Source organism: Nannobrachium achirus, assembly GCF_963921795.1.
Source record: "Nannobrachium achirus genome assembly, chromosome: 7".
In the NCBI taxonomy this organism is placed as follows: Eukaryota; Metazoa; Chordata; class Actinopteri; order Myctophiformes; family Myctophidae; genus Nannobrachium; species Nannobrachium achirus.
This window is the reverse complement of record NC_137816.1, coordinates 63,163,570-63,185,338: the sequence shown is the minus strand read 5'-3', so window position 1 is coordinate 63,185,338 and position 21,769 is coordinate 63,163,570. Positions and strand designations below refer to the sequence as shown.

Sequence of the window (21,769 nt, the reverse complement as noted above, 5' to 3'; positions counted from 1 at the left end):
TTTGTATTCATGTACATTATGAACTACAATCTCTGGTACTCAATTATGTGAACGTCTTCCAGCGGAGAAATTAACATTTTGACTTTCCTTACAAGCACAGTCTCCTATTCGTCGTCTTCTTTTTTTTTTGTTCAATTGAAGCAACATGTAAAATTATGGAATCTGAGAAGATTTTTTGCATGATGTCTTCTTTTTTGGAAAATATTTTTTCGTAGAAATTTCGGCGAATGTACCCCCCAGCTCAGCTGGTGCTACACGAGCTGTAGCCTACTGGGAACTGATGGTGGGTGTTGTTCTAAGTACTGGGAGCTAGTGCTGTTTCTTGCTCAAATGAGAATCTCGATTTTTCCTCCACAAGAATATAGATCACGATTCTCTCACGATTTTTTGACGGCATGAAATGAAACCAAAAGTTTTTATTTCCCTTCCAAATTGTCGTGACGTTGTAGAATTGCCGTATCTGCCAATATCTCATTAGAAATGAGATTGCATAGGAGTCTGAATCAAGATCGCGATCCATTTTCGATTAATAGTCCAGCACTACTGGGAGCTGATGGTAGGGTTGTTGTAAGTACTGGGAGCTGGACCTTTACTTGTAACAGAGTATGCATTATTGATACCTTGAAAAGGGTAATTTTTCCACCACATAGTTTCTCTATGCATAGCCTCAGGAACCAGGCATTTCAAAATGAAAAAGCCTGGGCTAGCGCCCCTGTAACTGTGGCTCACAACATTTTAATTGTATATAAAATATATGTAGCCGTTCAGATATCTTATTTTACATCAGCATTGTTCATGTGAACTGGTTTGTTTAGGCTTATCCATTATAATTATACAATCGCTATGATTTATCACTCATTTACTCAAAGCGGACAGCAGCAGGAGTCATGTCCCCCTCCGCGTCCACTCCAGACGCCGGAGGACCCGGTGAGATTTGCCGGGGGCAAAGACTGTCCGCGTTAAGTTAGACTGCTCTATGCAGGACACGTGGCGACAGCCGCAGTCCAGCACGGATCAAGGGTTGATGCAACAAGCCGGGCAGTGACCTGGCATCACACCGGACCATGTCTCCACGCCTGGGGTCCTGTGAGGCCGACCTCATACCCACAATCCAACTCTTCTAGAAGGGTGTTTGCTTCATAGTGACCCCATGCAGCCTGGGGTCCTGTGAGGCTCATACCCACAATCCACTTTTGCTTCATAGTGACCCCATGCAGCCTGGGGTCCTGTGAGGCCGATCTCATACCCACAATCCAACTCTTCTAGAAGGGTGTTTGCTTCATAGTGACCCCATGCAGCCTGGGGTCCTGTAAGGCCGACCTCATACCCACAATACAACTCTTCTAGAAGGGTGTGTGCTTCACAGTGACCCCATGCAGCCTGGGGTCCTGTGAGGCCCATCTCATACCCACAATACAACTCTTCTAGAAGGGTGTTTGCTTCATAGTGACCCCATGCAGCCTGGGGTCCTGTGAGGCCGACCTCACACCCACAATACAACTCTTCTAGAAGGGTGTTTGCTTCATAGTGACCCCATGCAGCCTGGGGTCCTGTGAGGCAGACCTCATACCCACAATACAACTCTTCTAGAAGGGTGTTTGCTTCATAGTGACCCCATGCAGCCTGGGGTCCTGTGAGGCCCATCTCACACCCACAATACAACTCTTCTAGAAGGGTGTGTGCTTCATAGTGACCCCATGCAGCCTGGGGTCCTGTAAGGCCGACCTCATACCCACAATACAACTCTTCTAGAAGGGTGTTTGCTTCATAGTGACCCCATGCAGCCTGGGGTCCTGTAAGGCCGACCTCATACCCACAATACAACTCTTCTAGAAGGGTGTTTGCTTCATAGTGACCCCATGCAGCCTGGGGTCCTGTAAGGCCGACCTCATACCCACAATACAACTCTTCTAGAAGGGTGTTTGCTTCATAGTGACCCCATAGTGTTTGCTTCATAGTGCAGCCAAAGGCAATAAAACCCTCGCTGTCGGACAGAAACCTTGTAGCTCCATGTTTCAACATTAGGGCACTTCTGTGACCGTTAGGGCACGGCTCTTCTGTGACCGTTAGGGCACGGTCACACCGCACTTTTATTCTACCTATGAGGTCGGCAGTGGTGTAAAGTAACTAAGTACATTTACTTAATTACTGTACTTAAGTTCACTTTTTAGGCACTTGTACTTTACTTGAGTATTTCCAATTTCCAATACTTTTACTTCTACTCCACTACATCTCAGATCCAAATATTGTACTTTTACTCCACTACATTTATTTGATAACTTTAGTTACTAGCTATTTGTAGATATACATTATGATATTATAAAACATACATAAACCACTGTAGCCCTATTTTATACCTTGGCAAATTGAAAATGGAAGGCGTATCAACAAGCTCACAACGCGTCACAATGCGACGCGTTGTGAGCTTGTAGATCGGCTATTTTCAAACATAATTATACTTTTGGTACTTTAAGCACATTTTGATGCCAACACTTTCGTAGTTTTACTCGAGTACATTTTGAATTACATACTTTTACTTGTAACGGAGTACTTCTACACTGATACTTTTACTCAAAAAGTATCAATGTATCAATGCAACTTTTTCCGCCACTGGAGGACGGATTCTGCCAAAGCATTTCAATGGGAATTGAGTTTGCTGCCATTTGCGGATTTCTGAAAAAAAATGCTACAATTTCCTATCCTGATTTCAGACTCAGCTCATGCTTTAGTCTGAAACTGTGCCCTATTCTAAACGATTTACAGGGGAGGGACTTTTTTACGACGCACAGTGATCACGACGCACAGTGATGGCGACGCACGGTGATCGCGACGCACGTCCGCGGCGTGTGTGTTTGTGTGTGTGTCTCTGTCTGTGCCAGTGACTGCTTCCACACAGAACTGCGACCAGAAACATGTAATCAACATTAACGGCTTGGTGAACTCAGCGCGCGCCCGTGTGTGTGTATGTGTGCCTGTTGTGTGTGAACTTCGTTTGAAATCGTTTCAACTGCTGCGCTGATTGGATATTCGTTAGACCCACCCCCACCCCCCGCGCTCATTGGATCAGCTGAATATTTTGGCTGCTAAACAGCCTATTCATGTACTATATGTACTATTCATGGCCGGGGTCTATGGGCTGCATGGCCTGGAACCAGGCAAACAATTTCCGCAATTTCAGGAAAAAAAAAAGGTTGAAAGTGATAGTGGTTCAGTGTGCCTACTAATACACAAGGCTTTTCTTACAAATATTGTACCAGTGAGAAAAGTATCGACCACTATACATGTTTTTATCTATTTATTTATGCATTTATTTATTGTAAAAGTAACCTCAGATTGGGACATACAAGGTTTGGTCCAGAGACGGACATGGGACCATAATCCACCTCTCTCCTCACTTTGCCCACAGCGCAAGCAGGGGCGTCACAAGGGGTAGGAAAGTGGGACTGAGTTACTATAGGGCCCAAGGTGGAGGGGCCCTAATAACTTTATCTATTGAAAAATAGCAGATATACAAGCTCACAGCGCGGCACCGAGTGCCGCGCTGCGAGCTTGTAGATCTGCTATTTTTGAAAAGTTGTGAAAATGTGTGAAAATCTTTGAATATAATGTATTTTTTAAGCGAACATTTCTAACTCAAATTTTGCTTCTTGGGGTGGTCCCTGGAACTAAATATTTTGAGATCGGGGTCCGTGGCCAAATACATATCATCTTGGGGGTCCTTGACGTGGGTTTCTTGAACACATTTTCACGATTTTTCAAAAATAGCAGATATACAAGCTCGCAGCGCGGCACTCGGTGCCGCGCTGTGAGCTTTTATATCTGCTATTTTTCAATAGTTAACATTCATGGGGGGGCCCGCAGTGAATCCTTGTACCCAGGGCCCAGAATTTGGTGTGACGCCCCTGAGCGCAAGGTCACTGTTTCCATGGCGACCGGGCTGACGGCTATTTTCGAACACACCCCACACACCCCCCCCCCCCCCTCTCTATTACTTATCTAGTATTTTCACTCCTCTCCCCTCCTTCATATCTGCAATATCTTTGTTTGAACACACCTCATGACCGCTCCCCCACCTCGCTTAAAGCTTTTTGTCTCTGAACAACTAAATGGAGAGAAAGAATTAATAAAAACAGGACGACAGGAGCGGGGTGGGCAGGTGGGCAGGCAGGCAGACGTGCGGGCAGGCCAGGGCAGTCCAAAAAAAATGCCCGAGGAGAAACAGCAGTGACCGTTTTTGTGATTCGCCGCTGAGTGAGGAGACATCAAAGCGTTGGCGCTTTGATGAGAGATGTGTCGATGGGGGGGGGGGGGGGTTGCTTCCATATCAAAGGCCTTCTAGCAGCCAAGCACATTTACTTAAGTACTTTACCTAAAGCGGCGCAAGTTACCTTTCTTTAATGAATAATTTGTAATTTTGTCCAATCTGTGTGGTAGGGTGTCTTAACACCATGTAACTTAATCAATCTGTATGCAGTATGTTGATATAACATAAATTGGGGGTGGCTGTATTTTGTCTCCCGGCTCTTCTATTGAGACATTTAGATCTTAATTAGTGTGGTTAGTATTTAGGCAACCAGACTATTATTCTAGTCCTAACGTTTTCCTATATAGTCCTAAAACTTTTATTCCACCTAGAGTAAACTTGTTTAACTTTTCAGTTAACCTTTCTGTAACCTTCTGGGGCCCTATCATGGCGCATCTCACTTCTGTATGATTACATTATAACGGCTCTAGAATGTGTCCAATTGTATGTATTTTTATATAGCAGGTGACCAACTTTTGTTATGATAGGTACGGTAAATTACCCGTGTTTGATATGCATTACAGTCTGGTGTGTGTTTGTCTTGTACTGTTTGTACTGCATAAATGAGTAGGCTACTTTTTGCACTTTTACACAAGTAAAATGTTGATGCTTTCAGTATTTTTACTTTGACTTAAAGTTGCATTCTGTAACTTTCCTCTTGTATCCTGGTTTCCTGCGCGAATGCTGAAATGCTACCTGCTTGCTCAGGGGATGAATTAAATCTTTGGTGTCAGACGCTCTGTCTAGGTGAGACATGACATAATTGACACAATCTAAATGTCTCAACAGAGGAGCAGGGAGACAAAATACAACCACCCCAATTGTATACGTTATATCGTACAAATGCCGCTTTAAAGGACAACTCCGCCCTAAATCACTTCTAGGCTCATTTTCCTACTTATATTGATCCAAAAAGACTGTCCATGGGGTCTATTAGGCAGAAATGCCCCTGTTGTCCAGTTTCCCCTTCAGAACGCAGCAGCTGTCATAGCATAGAGTGGAGCCTATAAGCCTATCACTTTTACACTATTTGTTGTGTTCAACAGTGATTTTATTTTTCATGAATGTGGTACTAGTTGTCATTACAAACACATCCATGCCTTTGTTGTCCCACACAAGCCACCACAATCTCATAAATAATGTTTTGGGGTGATCATTCGGCACAAGTGCCAATCAAAGTGACTGCACTGGCCAATCACAAGGCATCTTTTCCGGGACTTGGCAAAACACATAAAAGCCTAACATCTGTTTAGCAGAGTTGTCCTTTGCGGAGTTGTCCTTTAAGGAACAAACCGTCGTTGTCGGGTGGAAACCTTGTATTTCCAAAACCATTTGTTTTCTATTTATCATCGTACAAATGATTTAAAATAGTGAAAATATCTTGTGTGACAGTCCTGTGTGATAAAGCAGGGCTTTACTTTACGGGACAGGAAGAAAAACACGTACACATTTGAAACTTGGCAGATACGAGGTCTCTGCCCGACAGTGTCGAAATTGTAGTACATCTCCACCACCGTCTGCTAGTCTGCAAATGATCCTCTTGTACAGTTTAACGAGCTACCAACCTAGGCCATCTTTTGACATATTTTTTATTATGTGTGCAGGTTTGGCTGGACGATTCTTCCAGTGTGTGTTGGGCCTCCATTGCTCCGTGGCGGCGGGGCTTGGCAGGGTCGTGCCACGTTACAAAGGAGCCTCATTTGTGTCTTTATCTGTGTTAACAGATGGAGCATTAGCAGCCCGCGCTCCTGTGTGACCCAGGGGTTGGAATGGACGGTATAACCGCCACGCTGGGCAAAGACGCTGATCATTACTGGCCTATGGGGGCGCCGGAGCCGTATGTTCTGCTCTTTTTTTATTCTTCCTGGAGAATAAAAGAAGGGAAAAAGAGCAGTGGTGGAAAAAGTACTCACATTTTTTAATGTGTAAAAGTATCTGTACTGCAATGTAAAAAAATACTCTGTTACAAGTAAAAGGCCGGGAATTCAAAATGTACTTGAGTAAAATTATGAACGTGTTGGCGTCAACATGTACCTAAAGTACCAAAAGTAAAAGTACAAAATGTGTGAAAATAGCAGATCTACAAGCTCAGTGCGACGTGTTGTGACATGTTGTGAGCTTGGTAGATCAGCTATTTTCAAATTGCCTAGGTACACAATAGGGCTAAAGTGGTTCATGTATGTTTTATAATAGTATAATTTATATCTGCAAAGTAAGTAATAACTAAAGTTTAAAAAAAAAAGTAATGGAGTAAACGTAGGTCTACAATATTTGGATCTGAGATGTAGTGGAGTAGAAAAAGTAAAAGTATTGGAAATTAGCCAGTAGCTATGCTCCTCCCGAAAAAGCTTTTGTCCAATGCTAGCTTAGCAACCGGCTGCTTGCCAAGGCTGTTGCCAAGGCAAACCTTGACAAGCAGGAAGTTATTCTAAGCTAGCATTGGACAACAGCTTTTTGGGAGGGGCATAGCTACTGGCTAATTGGAAACACTCCGGTAAAGTACAAATACCTCAAACTTATACTTAAGTACTGTACTGTCCTAGTAAATGTACTTGACTTTACATCACTGAAAAAGAGAAATAACGCGAGGTGGCGTCTGTCTGGCCGAACCCCGCGGAGCAGAGAGCCAGATAAATGAGACGTGGCGAGGAGTTGAGCGATGTCCGCGAGACGGGGCCACGGCGTGAACGACGGGACGGAGGAGTGGAGAGAGAGAGAGCTGCGAGGAAGAGGGATTGGAAAGAGATTGAGCGACAAATGGGCAGACAGAGTGAAGGGGCCGCCGAGCGAGACTTCATCATAATTAGCGGGGGAAATGTATGGGTGTTGTTGTGAGAGGGGGGGATGGGGAGCAAGGTAAAAGGCTGCATCTGCAGTCTGCAGTCTTTTTGAGCAGAGGAGCGCTTTGGGTGTTCAGCGCTTTTTGACACTTGTAGGGATGGGGGCGATAATCGTTACGTTATTGTCGTTTATCGTGATAGAATAATTGCTCGCAATAATCGTATTATGGAGATTTTAACTCCGTCATACACTGGGAATTCGCTTTTGTTGAGCTGCAAATTCAGTACCACCACAAACCTTCTATACTTGATTAAACGAACCTGTAAAAGCACACTCTTATTTCACTCCACACAAATCGATTCTGCAAAAAATAGCAGATCTACAAGCTCACAACGCGACGCAATGCTCCCCCTAGAATAGGGATGCAGGGGGTTTAAGTGGTCAACAAAAGTGCCATATAAAGTTTTAAGCATATTTTGATTATCGTGATAAATATCATTAATCGCAATTATTAATCACAATAATCGTGAGATTCGTGACACGTAATTTTCATATCGTCCTATCCCTAGACACTTGCAAGGTTCAAACTTACTAGCCGTTGCTGTGCTCAGAAGTCATGTCATCCATGTTATTGGCACAAACACCTTGGCTGAAACAACGGTAAACATTGTGAGAGCCAGTGTGACTGAGCTCTTGTTGTCCTAGTCTAGTCTTCTTTGTCTATGTTTTTCTCTTTTCCCTTTCTCCAGACTGGGGGCACACTACAAATCCCAGACCTACCAACCTGGTAGGTCTGGACTTCTCATGGTTGTGGTATTCGATGTCATTTCTTAAATGGCAGGGTTTTGACCTGGACAATAGGTTTCATACTGTACCTTTCAGCAGCATGCTGATATGTGACCATCAGGAATAATAAGAATACTGCTTATAATAAAGCAATGCCCTCAAAAAGTAAAAAAAACTTAAACAAAGTGTGATTATTATCTTCTTTTTTTCCATTTACAATCAATTTATAAAATGTAGCCTTGCATCTTTGTTCGTTTAACTGTAAGTAACTGTTTGGCATGGGTTGACGTTCCCTATACTTCACTAGCAGCTAAACCATTCTTTCCCTTGTTCAGCGTCACACATAAAGAGGAAAAAAGAGGAGCTTAGAAAAAGCTATCACACATCTTTTTTTTTTCTTCATTTAGCCACTAGACATACTTTTCAATAAATAATCTTTGTTTTCGTAAAGACACTTGTTGAAATTAGCGTATGCACCGTTCCTATAGCACTGAATCCATGTTGTCTCGTGCCATCTCTGGAGTTCATGAGAGTCAAAGATCCAGAAAGGAGACAAAACGTGTTTCGAACCCGATTTCGGCTTCGTTGTGACCACGGTGGTGCCGTGTGGCAAAAAGAGCCGGCCCACAGGCTTGCAACGTGTTCGCGGGACGCAAGCTCGTAAGATCGTCTGTAGCGCGTCACGGAGCACACATTAAGTACTTTGCGGAGACCAATCGCAGCGGTTCATCTTCCCCAATTTGGTCCATTCGTACTCCCACTTGTGAAACCGCTGAAGATCTGATATTTTTCCGTCCCGATTTGCGAAATCAGATTTGGGTCTCCTGCACGTTGTCTTTGGAGCAGGCTTGGATCAGCAAGGGTTCCTGCGTGGCCGAGTTGTGTATGGCACCGAGCATGGGCGCGTGGTGGTGGTACGTGCTCTTGTAGGTGTTGTAGTGGTTGTAGTGCTCCATGGGGGGCAGCGACAGGTGCCTCTCCATGGCCGCCACGCCCGCCAGCTCCTCCTCCACGGTGATGACCTCCATGGAGGAGGCGGGCCCGTCTGGGTCCTGCTGGTTGTGCTGCTTCCTCATCTTGTAGAAGATCACCAGGAGCACGGCGGCCATGAGCGTGATGGCCACGAAGCAGCCGATGATGATCTTGGTGGTCTTCATCACCTCGTCCAGGCCGTTGAGGGCCCCCTCGCCGTCCAGGTCCAGCACGGGGATGGTGTACGTCCGCTCCGTGGTCCGGGTGGAGAGCGGCGGGCCCCGCGTGGTCGAGGACGACACCCAGCCGAACGGCGGCAGCGGCGTCTGGCCGTCGTCGCCCCCCGGCGACTCGATGGTCTCCACCGTGACGGTGGTGAAGTAGGTGACGCCGCTGTTCTCCACCGAGGTGACGTTGAGCACCGCCGAGGCGGAGATGTTGCCCGCCGTGTTGCTCACCATGCACGTGTAGATGCCCGTGTCCTGCATGGAGACGCTGGTGAAGTTCAGCGTGCCGTCGTTGAGCACCGACAGGCGCACCTTGTAGGCGCCGTGCGTCACCAGCGAGCCGTTGGGCGTCAGCCAGCTGATGGACGTCAGCGAGCTGGTGCGGCACTTGAGCTCCGCGCCCGAGCCCTCGGTGACGTTCAGGTCGGCGGGCGGCTCCAAGATGACGGGCACGTCGCACTGGAAGTAGCTGTGGTCCAGCTCGCCGATGTAGCGGCCCTTGAAGCCGGCGGGGCCGTGGCAGCGGGCGCAGCAGCTGGTGTTGGCCGGCACCGTCTCCTTCAGCCACCAGCTGAGCCACAGGATGTCACAGTTGCAGCTCCAGGGGTTGTGGTGCAGGTGGACCTGTGGTAGATAAGGGTCCATATGAAGGCACGATTTAAGTTTGTTTAGATCATGCCACACTTACAGTACTGGGTACTATTAAGACAACCTTCCCTTATGTCACTAACTAATGACTCAGTTCTCCTTCCTGGATCATGTTCCACAAGAGTTCAGGTCAAGGAGGCCTCAAACTGGGCACAACTGACCTACTGACCCTCAAGAACGTCCCTGAATTGGAAATAGTTTGAGGCACAAATGCCAGTTGTATCCAATATTGCAAACACAGGATCTATTGACTTTTGATATTTTTTTAACACAGACAGCTGTACAACTATAGTGACAGCTAAATACCTAAATGAACATAGACTAGAGCAGTGTTTCTAGAGACTAGAGAGTGCTGTGCTGCGAGCTTGTAGATCTGCTATTTTTGAAAAATTGTGAACATTTGTTCAAGGTTTTTTGAAAAACCTGTTTCTATGTCAGTGGTGCTCAAACCTTTTCATGTGAAGGACCCCCAAAATTACATGTATTTGGCCGCGGACCCCCATCTCAAAACATGTCGTTCCAGGGACCCCCCCAGAAGCAAAATTTGAGTCACAAATGTTCGCTTAAATACATGTATGTATTCAAAGATTTTCACACATTTTCATGACTTTTCAAAAATGGCAGATCTACAAGCTCGCAGCGCGGCACTCGCTGCCACGCTGTGAGCTTGTACATCTGAAATGTATGAAGCTAATTTGATTATTTAATGATTCCATCAATGTTAACTCATTCATTGCCTTTTCAAAATGGCCCCCAAGTTCCTCACTGCCACGTTCCTAAATTTCTAGTGCACGGATCAATTTTTAGTGCACGGATCGTGCACAACCATGCCTAGATCATGCACCACAGCTTTCAAACAAAAAAATCCGCTTGGAAATCTGTTCATGGCATTCATCATGAGATAGAAGCCTTCAAAGTCTTCAATTGTAAACAAACATGGCTGCCATTTTGAAAGATGTGTTTGTTATGGGGCTAGGGTTGCCAACTCCCAGAGACTCAAATAAGGGACACCTTCTGGCCGCCCGCCGAAGGTGGGTGGCCGGGAAAAAAAATGTATTTTGAGGGGGGTCAACAGACTCAACACGCCTGAAATGCATAGAAAACTGCATTTTGGCACAGTCACAGACACTCAGAGAGTTATACCTACAGTATAACACACAATACATTACAAACACAACAGGTCTTACATCTGCATCAGGCTACATCTGCATCAGGTTACACTTACTGTAACATTGCATACATATCATAATCATAAGGAAATTAAATGCTTCAACCATACACCAGATATAGCCTATAACAAACCCATGGCTTGCCATGTAGATCTACATTTTACTAAGATACACTTCAACTGAGGCATATGGCCTACTGTACATAGTCTAACACTGGTCCCCAAACACTGGGTCCCATTTGTGAGTCACAGAATTATTTTTATGGGTCCTTTAATTTTTTGTTTCCTACATTTTGTTTTCATGATTTAGTAATTTTATGAATAACTCAAATGAAAATCTAAGACATTCCATAAATTGGAAAACACATATATAAGAAGTAGTGAAAATAGCCGATCTACAAGCTCACAACAGCTGTGCATAGTGATGTGTTGTGAGCTTGTAGATCTGCTATTTTCACTAGTTTGGGTAAATGTTTCATTTCTCTTTTTGGTCTTGGGCTAAAATGTTTTGGAACCACTGGTCAACAATATACTGCTACAGAGAAAGGGGGAACAAGTAATCTGCTTGGAGCTCTTCAACATCCAGATTCTCAAGAACCCATAGTATTATAGCATTTTGCCACATACAGAGTACAGAGTATGGTACAGACACACAGACACACACAGCTCACCTGCTGCAGATGAGACTCATTCTTCTCAGTTTAGTTTTGTGTCGCCCGCGCTGGCTCGCATTCAACAACGCACAGCAGCAGAGTTCATGTTACACAAGGACTGGCGCAGCACGCACGTACGTGACGAGGCACCCCCAGGGTCCTAGAGCCCTTCACATACAGCACACACACACAAAGGCAGGCAGACGATGCCTGGCGCACGCACAGAAAAATATATATGTGCATAGTCCCTTTACCGGGACAAGCGACGTCCCTTACGGGACGCGCCTCTTTCAGTCAGAATACGGGGCGTCCCGGCCAATACGGGACGGTTGGCAACCCTATATGGGGCTAAACCAAGCCCCCAGAACCCTGGGGGCGCTTTGAAGCAAAAAGTACATGGTGGCCGTTTGAGGTACTGCAGTTGGGGCGACTATTCAAACAGTTAGTTCAGTTGAGGCAGATAGCCCCCTCTACCCTGTTCCCCGTTTCTTGCTCCCCGACCGTCGCGATTGGCTCAGAAGCCAAATAGTCGCCCCACTACGTCACGTTTCAGAGGCGTTTCAAACGCGGAAGTACGCTTCATGCGCTGGGTGAGCAACTCAATGCAAGTGGACGGGCGGGGATATCAGTTGCCCTCTCTATTCTTATTATAACTCTATGGGCTAAACATGCAATTTCGCGATTGCGATCATGCCTAATACATTTTAGGCATTTTTTTTTTCTTTTTTTTTTTTAAACAGGAAAACTCGTGAAACTCGGGCCGTGGCAATATGGGGGTACTGAAATAACACAGGAAACTCGTGGCAAAGCAGTGAATGAGTTAAATTCCACACATATTCATCACAGACCCTCTCCAGGCGGTGCAGCGGCGTGAAGAGGTCGTGCGGTAGCAGCGTGAGGTTGTTGTGCGCCAGGTTGAGCTCCACCAGGGACTGCAGGTCGTCGAAGGAGTTCCTCTCGATGGTCTGGATCTGGGCGTGCATCATCCACAGCTTCTGGAGGTTGCCCAGGCCCGTGAAGGCGCTGGGCTGGACGACGGAGAGCTGGTTCCCCGACATCTCCAGCTCCTCCAGCCGCACCAGGGGCAAGATGTTGGGGATCTCCTTGAGGTTGCACATGCCCAGGTTAAGGTAGCGCAGGTTGCTCAGGTCCTTGAAGTAGGGGAGGGGGCGATATGGATGAAATACAATATCACGATATTTTTACAAGCTGTATCACGATACACGATCTTATCAGGATTCTTTTTTTGTGTTGGTTTTTATGGTTATTTTTCAAGTTACTTAACAGTACAACCACCTACAAGGTAGCAAAAACTAAAAGAAAAAGGAGTAACAGACCATTTAGACCAGTGGTCCTCAATGTGGGGTCCAGGGACTCTCTGGGTTCCTTTTGGGAGGTCTAAATTGACCCTTACAAATGTGTAACTCTGACAGTATACACATGAAATCAAATGGACCCGTCAGGGTCCATTTGGTTTCATTTGTATACTGTCAGAGTTAAGGGGAGACCTTGACATTGTAAAGTTTGAGAACTACTGATTTAGACCAAAATGCAGGTTTAAAATGAATTCTGCAATGAATCTCTGTTTTAACAATTCAACAGGATTTTTTTATAAGGCTCCCTCATTGAATCACGATATATATGATAAGGCATATCATGGAGACATTGTATCGTCTCAACGATATCTATCACCATATCGCCCACCCCTACCTTGAAGGCCCCATCGGAGATGTAGGTCAGGCGCTTCAGCTCGCCGAGGTCCAGCCGCCTCAGCGAGGGCACCCGGCTGAAGGCGTAGGACGGGATGCTCTCGATAGGGTTGTTCCGGAGCCACAGCTCCTTCAGCTTGGACAGGTACTCGAACGCCCCGTTGGGAATGGTGGTGAGGCGATTGTCGAAGAGCTCCAGGGTGTTGAGGCTGGCCAGGCCGTTGAAGGCACCGATCTCGATGCTGCGGATGTGGTTCTTGCTGAGCTGCAGGATCTCCAGGTGGCGCAGGTGTTTGAAACTGTCCACCTTGATGACCTGCAATCAAGGACCAGGGAGGTTTATTTGTCGCTAGCTACTCACACGGGGACAAGAAGCCAAATGCACATTTTGTGAGGTTCTCAATGCACTTTGCTACAACAGAAAATAAGAAGCTGTATCCACATCAGCACAACACAATAGAGAGGGAAAAAAACGTGTATACAGTTTACATTGTGCAACAAAAACTCTGGTTGATATTTTCGACGCTTGGACGTGGGATTTGCCGACTTTGACACATTTTCGTTTGCAGCAACAACGTTTGCAGGACAACGTGCCGGTTCTTCTTCATCTTTATCACCTGTTGTCGGTGGGGGTTGACGTTTTCTGATAACCCACATGTCCGTGATGTTTATATCGTGGACAAACAATGTTTTATTTATTTATTTTCAACCTGGGTTCAAAAAAGGAAGAGGTGCACGTTTCGGCAGCTGTCCAGTTAAGTTGAGATAATAAGAGTTTCTGGGGTAAGGGAGGAGGAGCATCACATGCTGCTACACACAATGCACAAAGCCAGGACACATGCTGTCACACACACGTCCATTCCACACTCCCACTTTGTTGATTTTTGAGCGGTGGTAAACCGCTCCTAAGAGTGGCTGTGCGTGTGTCTGTAGCCACTTATCCTCAGCGTTTTGCCATAGCAATGTGTTTTCCTCAGCATTTTGCCATAGCAATATGTGTGTGTGCGTAGCCATATTGCATCATATTACATCACCAATTATCTGTAGCCACTATCTGTAGCAACTTTTCCACAGCGTTTTGCCATAGCAATGTGTTTTCCTCAGCGTTTCGCCATAGCAATATGTGTGTATGTATGTGTGTGTGTGTGTAGCCATATTACATCACCAATTACATCCTAGACCTATCTGTAGCCACTTTTCCTCAGCATTTTGCCATAGCAATGTGTTTTCCTCAGCGTTTTGCCATAGCAATGTGTGTGTGTGTGTGTAGCCTGTATTACATCACCAATTACCAATTGAAGATGTTATGCAAGCAGGACCACCGCTCACTTCACATTGGGTGTGATTTTTTTCTATGAAAATGTTGAAATGAAATTACATCCGGCGACCCCCAGTACATTTTTGGCGACCCCCACAGGTTGAGAACCACAGAGCTAGCGAACAGGAGTCAAAATAAGGAACTCGTCAAACTCGTCACATGGCGGCCTGGACCATTGAAAAATAACTCGCGAAACTCGTCCAACGGCAATACATGAGTCAACTACTTTTCCCGTCACCTCTCACTGACCTGGATGAGGTTGTCCTGGAGGTTCAGGTAGCGGGTGTTGGTGGAGATGCCGTCGGGCACGTCCCTCAGGCTGCGGCGCGTGCAGATCACCTTGCTGAACTGGTTGCTGCAGGAGCACACGGACGGGCAGGTCTGGGCCCGCGCCAGCCCCGCCACCGCCAGGATCTGCAGGGCCAGCAGCAGCGCGCACAGGGGGTTGGACAGCGCCCCCTTCAGCCTAGGACCTCTCATTGTCTGGCGCCGCAGCAGCAGGAGGGAGGAGGAGATCATGGTGCCCGGCATTCATAGTTCCATCTGCTGTTCTCTGCTCTGCAAGCACACAAGATGGGGAGGAAAGAGGTCATTATTATTGGCAATTAACAAGTTAGTCATTTAGCAGACGCTTTTAATCCAGTGCGATAAACAAGGGCAGCACACGGTAATACATCACTAGATCAACATCAATACATCAAATCGATAGAAATAGGCATCTAAAAAACGTAGGTAGACCAAGAACCTATTCGGTAAAATCAATAAGATCAAAATGATCAAAACATCAATAATCTCCATGATTGGTCAAATTTCACGTGACTGGCGAAAACCTCTAGTCTGGGTCCGACCAAGAGAAATCAGACAGAGTTTACTGAGAGAGTCACACAGGCAGGCATATATAGAGACATAAGGGGAGAGAAAGAGGTTGACAGAGAATATATTAGTCTTTCCAGCCTGCAAGAGACAAATAAGCCCCTTCCAATTTACAGTCCAAGTAGAAGAAGCGGTGTCCATGAACCAATCTTCTTAGACACAGGTGTCACCCTCCATGAAAACATGACAAGGAGCCACAACAACCTCTACTGTCAAATGATGAGCAATGGACTGGACAGCTCCCCTCATTTTCCTCCAGCTGTGTAACCAGCTGCGTAACCAGCCAGAAACAAGAAGACACAGAAGAAACGAGATCTTGCGAGGACTTCAACACAGCCAGGAGAAGTAAAGAAACATTTGATGACTATCACAGGAGAGAAAACCTCTTATGTGATAAGAGTTTTCTTGAGGTATCGACACAGCATGTCCACACTAAAGAAAAACCTTTCCAGTGTAAGGAATGTGACAAGAGGTTCAGTGAGTCAGCAACTCTGAAGATTCACCAGCGTGTCCACAGTGGAGAAAAACCCTTTGTGTGTTAGCAGTGTGACAAGAGTTTCAGCCAGTTAGGTAACTTGAGAAATTACCAGCGTATCCATACTGGTGAAAAACCCTTTGTGTGTAAGCAGTGTGACAAGAGTTTCAGCCAGTTAGGTAACTTGAACACCAGCATATCCATACTGGTGAAAAACCCTTTGTGTGTAAGCAGTGTGACAAGAGTTTCAGCCAGTTAGGTAACTTGAACACCAGCATATCCATACTGGTGAAAAACCCTTTGTGTGTAAGCAGTGTGACAAGAGTTTCAGCCAGTTAGGTAACTTGAACACCAGCATATCCATACTGGTGAAAAACCCTTTGTGTGTAAACAGTGTGACAAGAGTTTCAGCCAGTTAGGTAACTTGAAGAACCACCAGCATATCCATACTGGTGAAAAACCCTTTGTGTGTAAACAGTGTGACAAGAGTTTCAGCCTGTTGGGTAACTTGAAGAAGCACCAGCGTTTCCATACTTTGTGTGTAAACAGTGTGACAAGAGTTTCAGTGTGTTAGGTCACCTGAAGGATCACCAGCGTGTCCATACTGGAGAGAAACCCTTTGTGTGTAAACAGTAGGGGTGTAACGATATAGTAACTGTATCGAAATATCGTTTTTAACTTAAAAAATTGAAGTATATCGAAATGAAAACAGCTAAAATCTAATCGTATCGTTTTATTTTGTATCGTATCGAATCGCAGTGCAAAGAATCGAAAGTATCGATACTACCAACTTGTGCATTGTATTTAACATTTTTAAGAAGAAAAAATTAAAAGCAGGGGTTTAATTACTTTTCCTTTCCATATAGCTACACTGGTCTATTGTTAAATGTGTGTAATCTCTGGGTTCATGTCAAGGTGCAGGTTTGTCAATATACAATGTCCATGTATTTGGCAGATAATCACTGTGTTTACTTATTTATATCCATAATAATACGTTTCCCTTAAAAACCTGCATTATCCACACCTTTCACACAGATTTAATTTCTTTGCTAAATAGTTACTATATCGATTTTAAATCATTGAATCGAATCGAATCGTATCACCATGAATTAAACAATATCGTCCAGGTATCGTATCGTCAACCATGTATCGTGATATGTATTGAATCGCTATTAAAATGTATCGTTACACCCCTAGTATCCACAGTGGAGAAAAAACCCTTTGTGTGTAAACAGTGTGACAAGCATTTCAGTCAGTTATGCAACCTAAAAACACACCAGCGTGTCAACACTGGAGAAAAACCATAGAGTTATAATAAGTATAGAGAGGGCACCAGATATCCCCGCCCGTCCACTTGTATTGAGTTGCTCACCCAGCGCATGAAGCCAAACTTCACGCCTTCTTCCGGTTGTAAAATGTGGCGTAGTGGGGCCTAAGTGACGCGTTTTGCGTCATAGTTGCATCACTCAGGCCATGCTTAAAGGATTACTTCACCACTTTTCAACCTATCTTCATATAATAGGTCCTCACTAATGTTCATAATAAAATTGCAAAAAGAAAATCTACTCGGCCCAAGTCTCTTAGGAGAGCTGTGGGAAGTTCAGAAATCCATAGTCTTGTGACATCATCAATGGGGAATCCAAGCTAATAGAAAATGCAGGCTTTCTATTCCTGAAAAGTTGCAATGTTAAAGTGGAAACTATTGTTCTCGCGATAATAAAAATCCAAATATTTTTTCAAATATATATTGTTAAAAAAAAAACTGTCAAACGATGAAGTCACAAGACTATAGATTTCTGAACTTCCCACAGCTCTCCTAAGAGAACATTAATGAGGACCTATTATATGAAGATAGGTTGAAAAGTGCTCCTTTAAGCGAAACGAAACATGATGATCCAGTACCATTATCCAGATGATCTGTAACAGTGGAAAGGAAATTAATGGATTTTTTTTTCTTTTTTTGTTGTTGTGGGGACAAGGACCGTACAATATATGTATGTGTGATGTTCTACATACCGTGTACCTGAACCATGATCAATGCTAGGTATATCTGTCTGTCAATCAATATCAATTGAACACATTTTCTTTTTTGTTACTCACATTTGTATCACTTGTAACTGGAAAACACACGCACACACGAACACGCACGCACGCACGCACGCACGCACACACAGTTTTTATCATTTTATTATTACTTGCCGATAGATATTTACATTCCTGAATAACAGCTTTTATATTCGTTTTTGTTCCCTTTTGAATCAAGATTCAAGGTCAATCGTTGATTCATTTCCTTGTATTCTACACACCATTGTGTTCAGTGCTTCTTACTTGAGACTGCAAGTCTGCAACTTAACAAGAAAACGAACACTCTGTGTGCTTTAAAGCTAGTGAAATCTTAATTAGAGCACGTCATATAAGAACCATATGTGTTCCAGAAATAAACAAATCATCCGGCAATGATTTCAGGTATAGGTGACTATGTTGTTTATGACATTGAGTTACATTTTGATAAGGTCTGTGCTTGGAGAAAAATAAAACATAATTTTCTTACTCTTTAGATAAATTAGTACGTTTTCAAAGCAGTTGATGGTTCATCTCCATATGAGTTAAATATGAGGGCGATTTGTTTATTTCCTTTCTTCTCTATAGGATGCGGTCCAAAACCCAAAATATACGACAATTACTCGCCATGCAACTCAACAAAACTGTTTTAAGGTCAACCGCACCAATGCTTGCAACTGTCATTGGGGATACAGGTTGCAAGTAGTTGCGAGTAGTTGCACGTTGCAAGGCGAATCGGTATGGTTTGGGCTTGTGATTGCACTACTACTATTCCAATAGAAAAAGAATAACTCAGCAACCCAGGGGCATAGCTCCCTCTAGTTAGGGTGACCATACGTCCTCTTTTGCCCGGACATGTCCTCTTTTAGGGGGCTGTCCGGCCGGTCCGGGGGGGTTTTATAAATTCCTTCAAATGTCCGGGGTTTCGCGCATATCACAGTTTAAGCACGGACATTTACAATGCACGTTCAATGGTTCTTTTGGAAACACACTGTGAGAGGCGCTAACCCCGGAACGTGTATTATTCATACTACTCTCTGCCTGCGATCCCTCCCTCCCTCAGCCTGTCTCGCTTTCAGATCAGAGGCAGAGCAGAGCAGAGCAGAGCTCTGCAGCAGATCGCGCAGCGCAGAGCCAAACGAACTGCAAACGCTATTAATGCTCACTCCCTCAGCAACTGTGTTTACATTGGTGAAGGAATCTTGCCTGCTACTCCCTCAATCCTGGTCTAAAAATGACGGGAGACGGCTCTACGGATGCGTATCGGCGAGGCGAAGGTGCTCGCGACGACCGCGGCTTTCAATCACTGATGAAATGCACAAAAAGTGCGAGTGACCAACATTGAGAAGCAGAGCGTTCTGTCAGCAAAGCTGGTAGTCTTCTGTGTCCATTTAGGCATTTACAATTATAAAAGTTCTGCTTCAAGCCCATAACACTGCAAAGTAGCTTACAAGACAGTCTGTGCGAGGTGAGAGCTCTTCTGCTAACTAAATTGACAGAATCTTTTCTACAACCTTGTAAAGCAGAAGATACGGCGGTTTGAATAATGGGCTACCTCTCTTTTATTTAGTTACAAAGCTGAACGTTCATACAGGAGCCAAAAGGCATACTTTATCAGTGGATCTCTAGCCTATTAATAGATTTGTAAAGGGTCCAATTGGAACCCCCTCAAAATTGAATACATAATAGGCTATTAGTGGTATAGGGCATAATTGAGCGGTAAACTAGTAATAGAAAAAAAAATTGGGGGAAAAATTATATATATATATATATATATATATATATATATATATATGCCGGGTAGAGTGTCCTCTTTTTGGATTTTCAGAATATGGTCACCCTACCTCTAGTGGCAGTGATGTCAGTCTTTGGGGCTCTATTGCCTTTCAAAGACTGTTCCTAGGAATAATGTCTCAACACAACACCAGCAGTGGTAAAAACAAAAGACAACAACACCTTCTGCTGAGGCAAAATAATCCCCGAAGGGGCAGAGTGAGATGTTAGGCACGCAGGCTCATACTCTACTACACATTCTGCTCCAGATCGATACAGAGCAGACGCCTCAGACACATACAGATCACCTCGCTCTCCACAACGTTAACCATGGGCCGCTGAGACCCCATACCCCACCGAGCGCCATTTTTAAAATAATATTTATTCATGTTATATTTGATTTTATATTAATGTTGATTTTACACATGAGGTACCAAATACATTATACTTTATTTTATTTTGTATCACGTTTAAGGCCCAATATTTCAACAGATACTACAAATTGCTACGGAACCTGTGATAGTCAGGTTTTCTGGGATAAAAAAGAAGTTGAAGGGTCTGTTAAAGATTTTGTACGTTATGTTTCGGACCATTTTCCGATAAAAGTTTGAGCGGTGCAAACCGCTCCTACTGTACGTTTTTCACTCTGTTTTAGTAGGTAATTGTTGCAACCGCCAGGTCGCAGTTACTATCAAAACCTCGACCAGCTGTCCGCCAGTTTGTCCATCAGTCCGTCTGTCACACGTCACACTTTTGCCCTGCTCATATCTCTGCAACCGCTGCCCCGATCCATGCCAAATCTTGCATACACACCCATCAATTCTCACATGACCCTCTTCTAGCGCCACCATGAGGCCGATTCTTGCAAAACACATTTATGGACACAGCTCCTACAATTCTTGCCCTAAAATCACGCAAATCGGTACACAGTATGTCTACACTCATGTCATCAACATGGATCTGTCCCATTTAGCGCCACCTTCAGGCCGATTTTTTTAAAACACATTTTTGGACACTGCTCCTACAGATTTTGCCCTAAAATCACGCAAATCGGTACACAGTATGTCTACACTCATGTCATCAACATAATAATAATAATAATGGATTGCATTTTTATAGCGCTTTTCTAAGCAAGTTGCAAAATCACTCAAATCGGTACACAGTATGTGCACACTCATGTCATCAACATGGATCTCTCCCATATAGCGCCACCATCAAGCAGATTTTTTCAAACACATTTCTGCACACTGCTCCTACACATTTTGTCCTAAAAGCACGCTGCGACCTGACAGTCGCTTATCTCCCGATTAGGGAGTCTTACTGGTGTATTAGTACGGATCTCCGTGTATGGAAATCCCCATACACATAAAGTAGCTGACGTCATGGACCAAACGGCCCATACAAGGAGATAACGCACGTGTGTCGCGTTTGCACCGCTCACTTCGCACTGGTGTGATTTTTTTCTTTACATTTTAGAAGAAAAAAAATCCCAATTTAGCGTTGAGGTGCCCACTCTCTCTGTATCCTTAAGATCCCACTAATGTAGTCTCTTTGAATCACATACTCATAATAATAATGCCAGAATCCTCTTATCTCCTTATTTTAACTCTTTGTGTTTTTTCCCCCCGTAAATTATGATCCTGCTACAGTGTCACACATCAAACGTAATCAAAATCATATCGTCGTTGTCGGGTGGAAACCTTGTATGGCCAAAACCGTTTGTTTTGTATTCATCATTTGAAAAATGTTTTAAATTAGTGAAAATAGCTGAGCTACAAGCACACAATGTGAGGCGTTGTGTACTTGTAGCTCTGCTATTTTCACTAGTTTTGTGCGACTTGTGTGATGAAGCAGGGCTTTACTTTATGAAAAAAAAAACATACACATTTTAAACTTGGAGATAAGAGGTTTCTGTCTGACAGTCAAGCAGAAGACCTGTTTCATTGTTTGCATCTTTTTTACACAAACTAATGCACTATTTTTGTACATTTATGCCCACACATAAAACAAATCAAAATGAAA

General features: G+C 44.3%; 1 protein-coding gene across 1 annotated transcript; it reads right to left on the bottom strand.

Moving 5' to 3' along the window:
• Nucleotides 1–8,679: 8,679 nt before the first annotated feature.
• LOC308288167 (leucine-rich repeat-containing protein 4C-like) lies at nt 8,680–15,096 on the bottom strand (the record flags this gene model as incomplete). The annotated part of the gene is made up of 4 exons (XM_080729517.1): nt 8,680–9,693; nt 12,387–12,689; nt 13,249–13,563; nt 14,815–15,096. 4 exons carry the CDS (start codon nt 15,094–15,096, stop codon nt 8,680–8,682), a joined length of 1,914 nt encoding a protein of 637 aa, XP_080585643.1.
• Nucleotides 15,097–21,769: the final 6,673 nt, after the last annotated feature.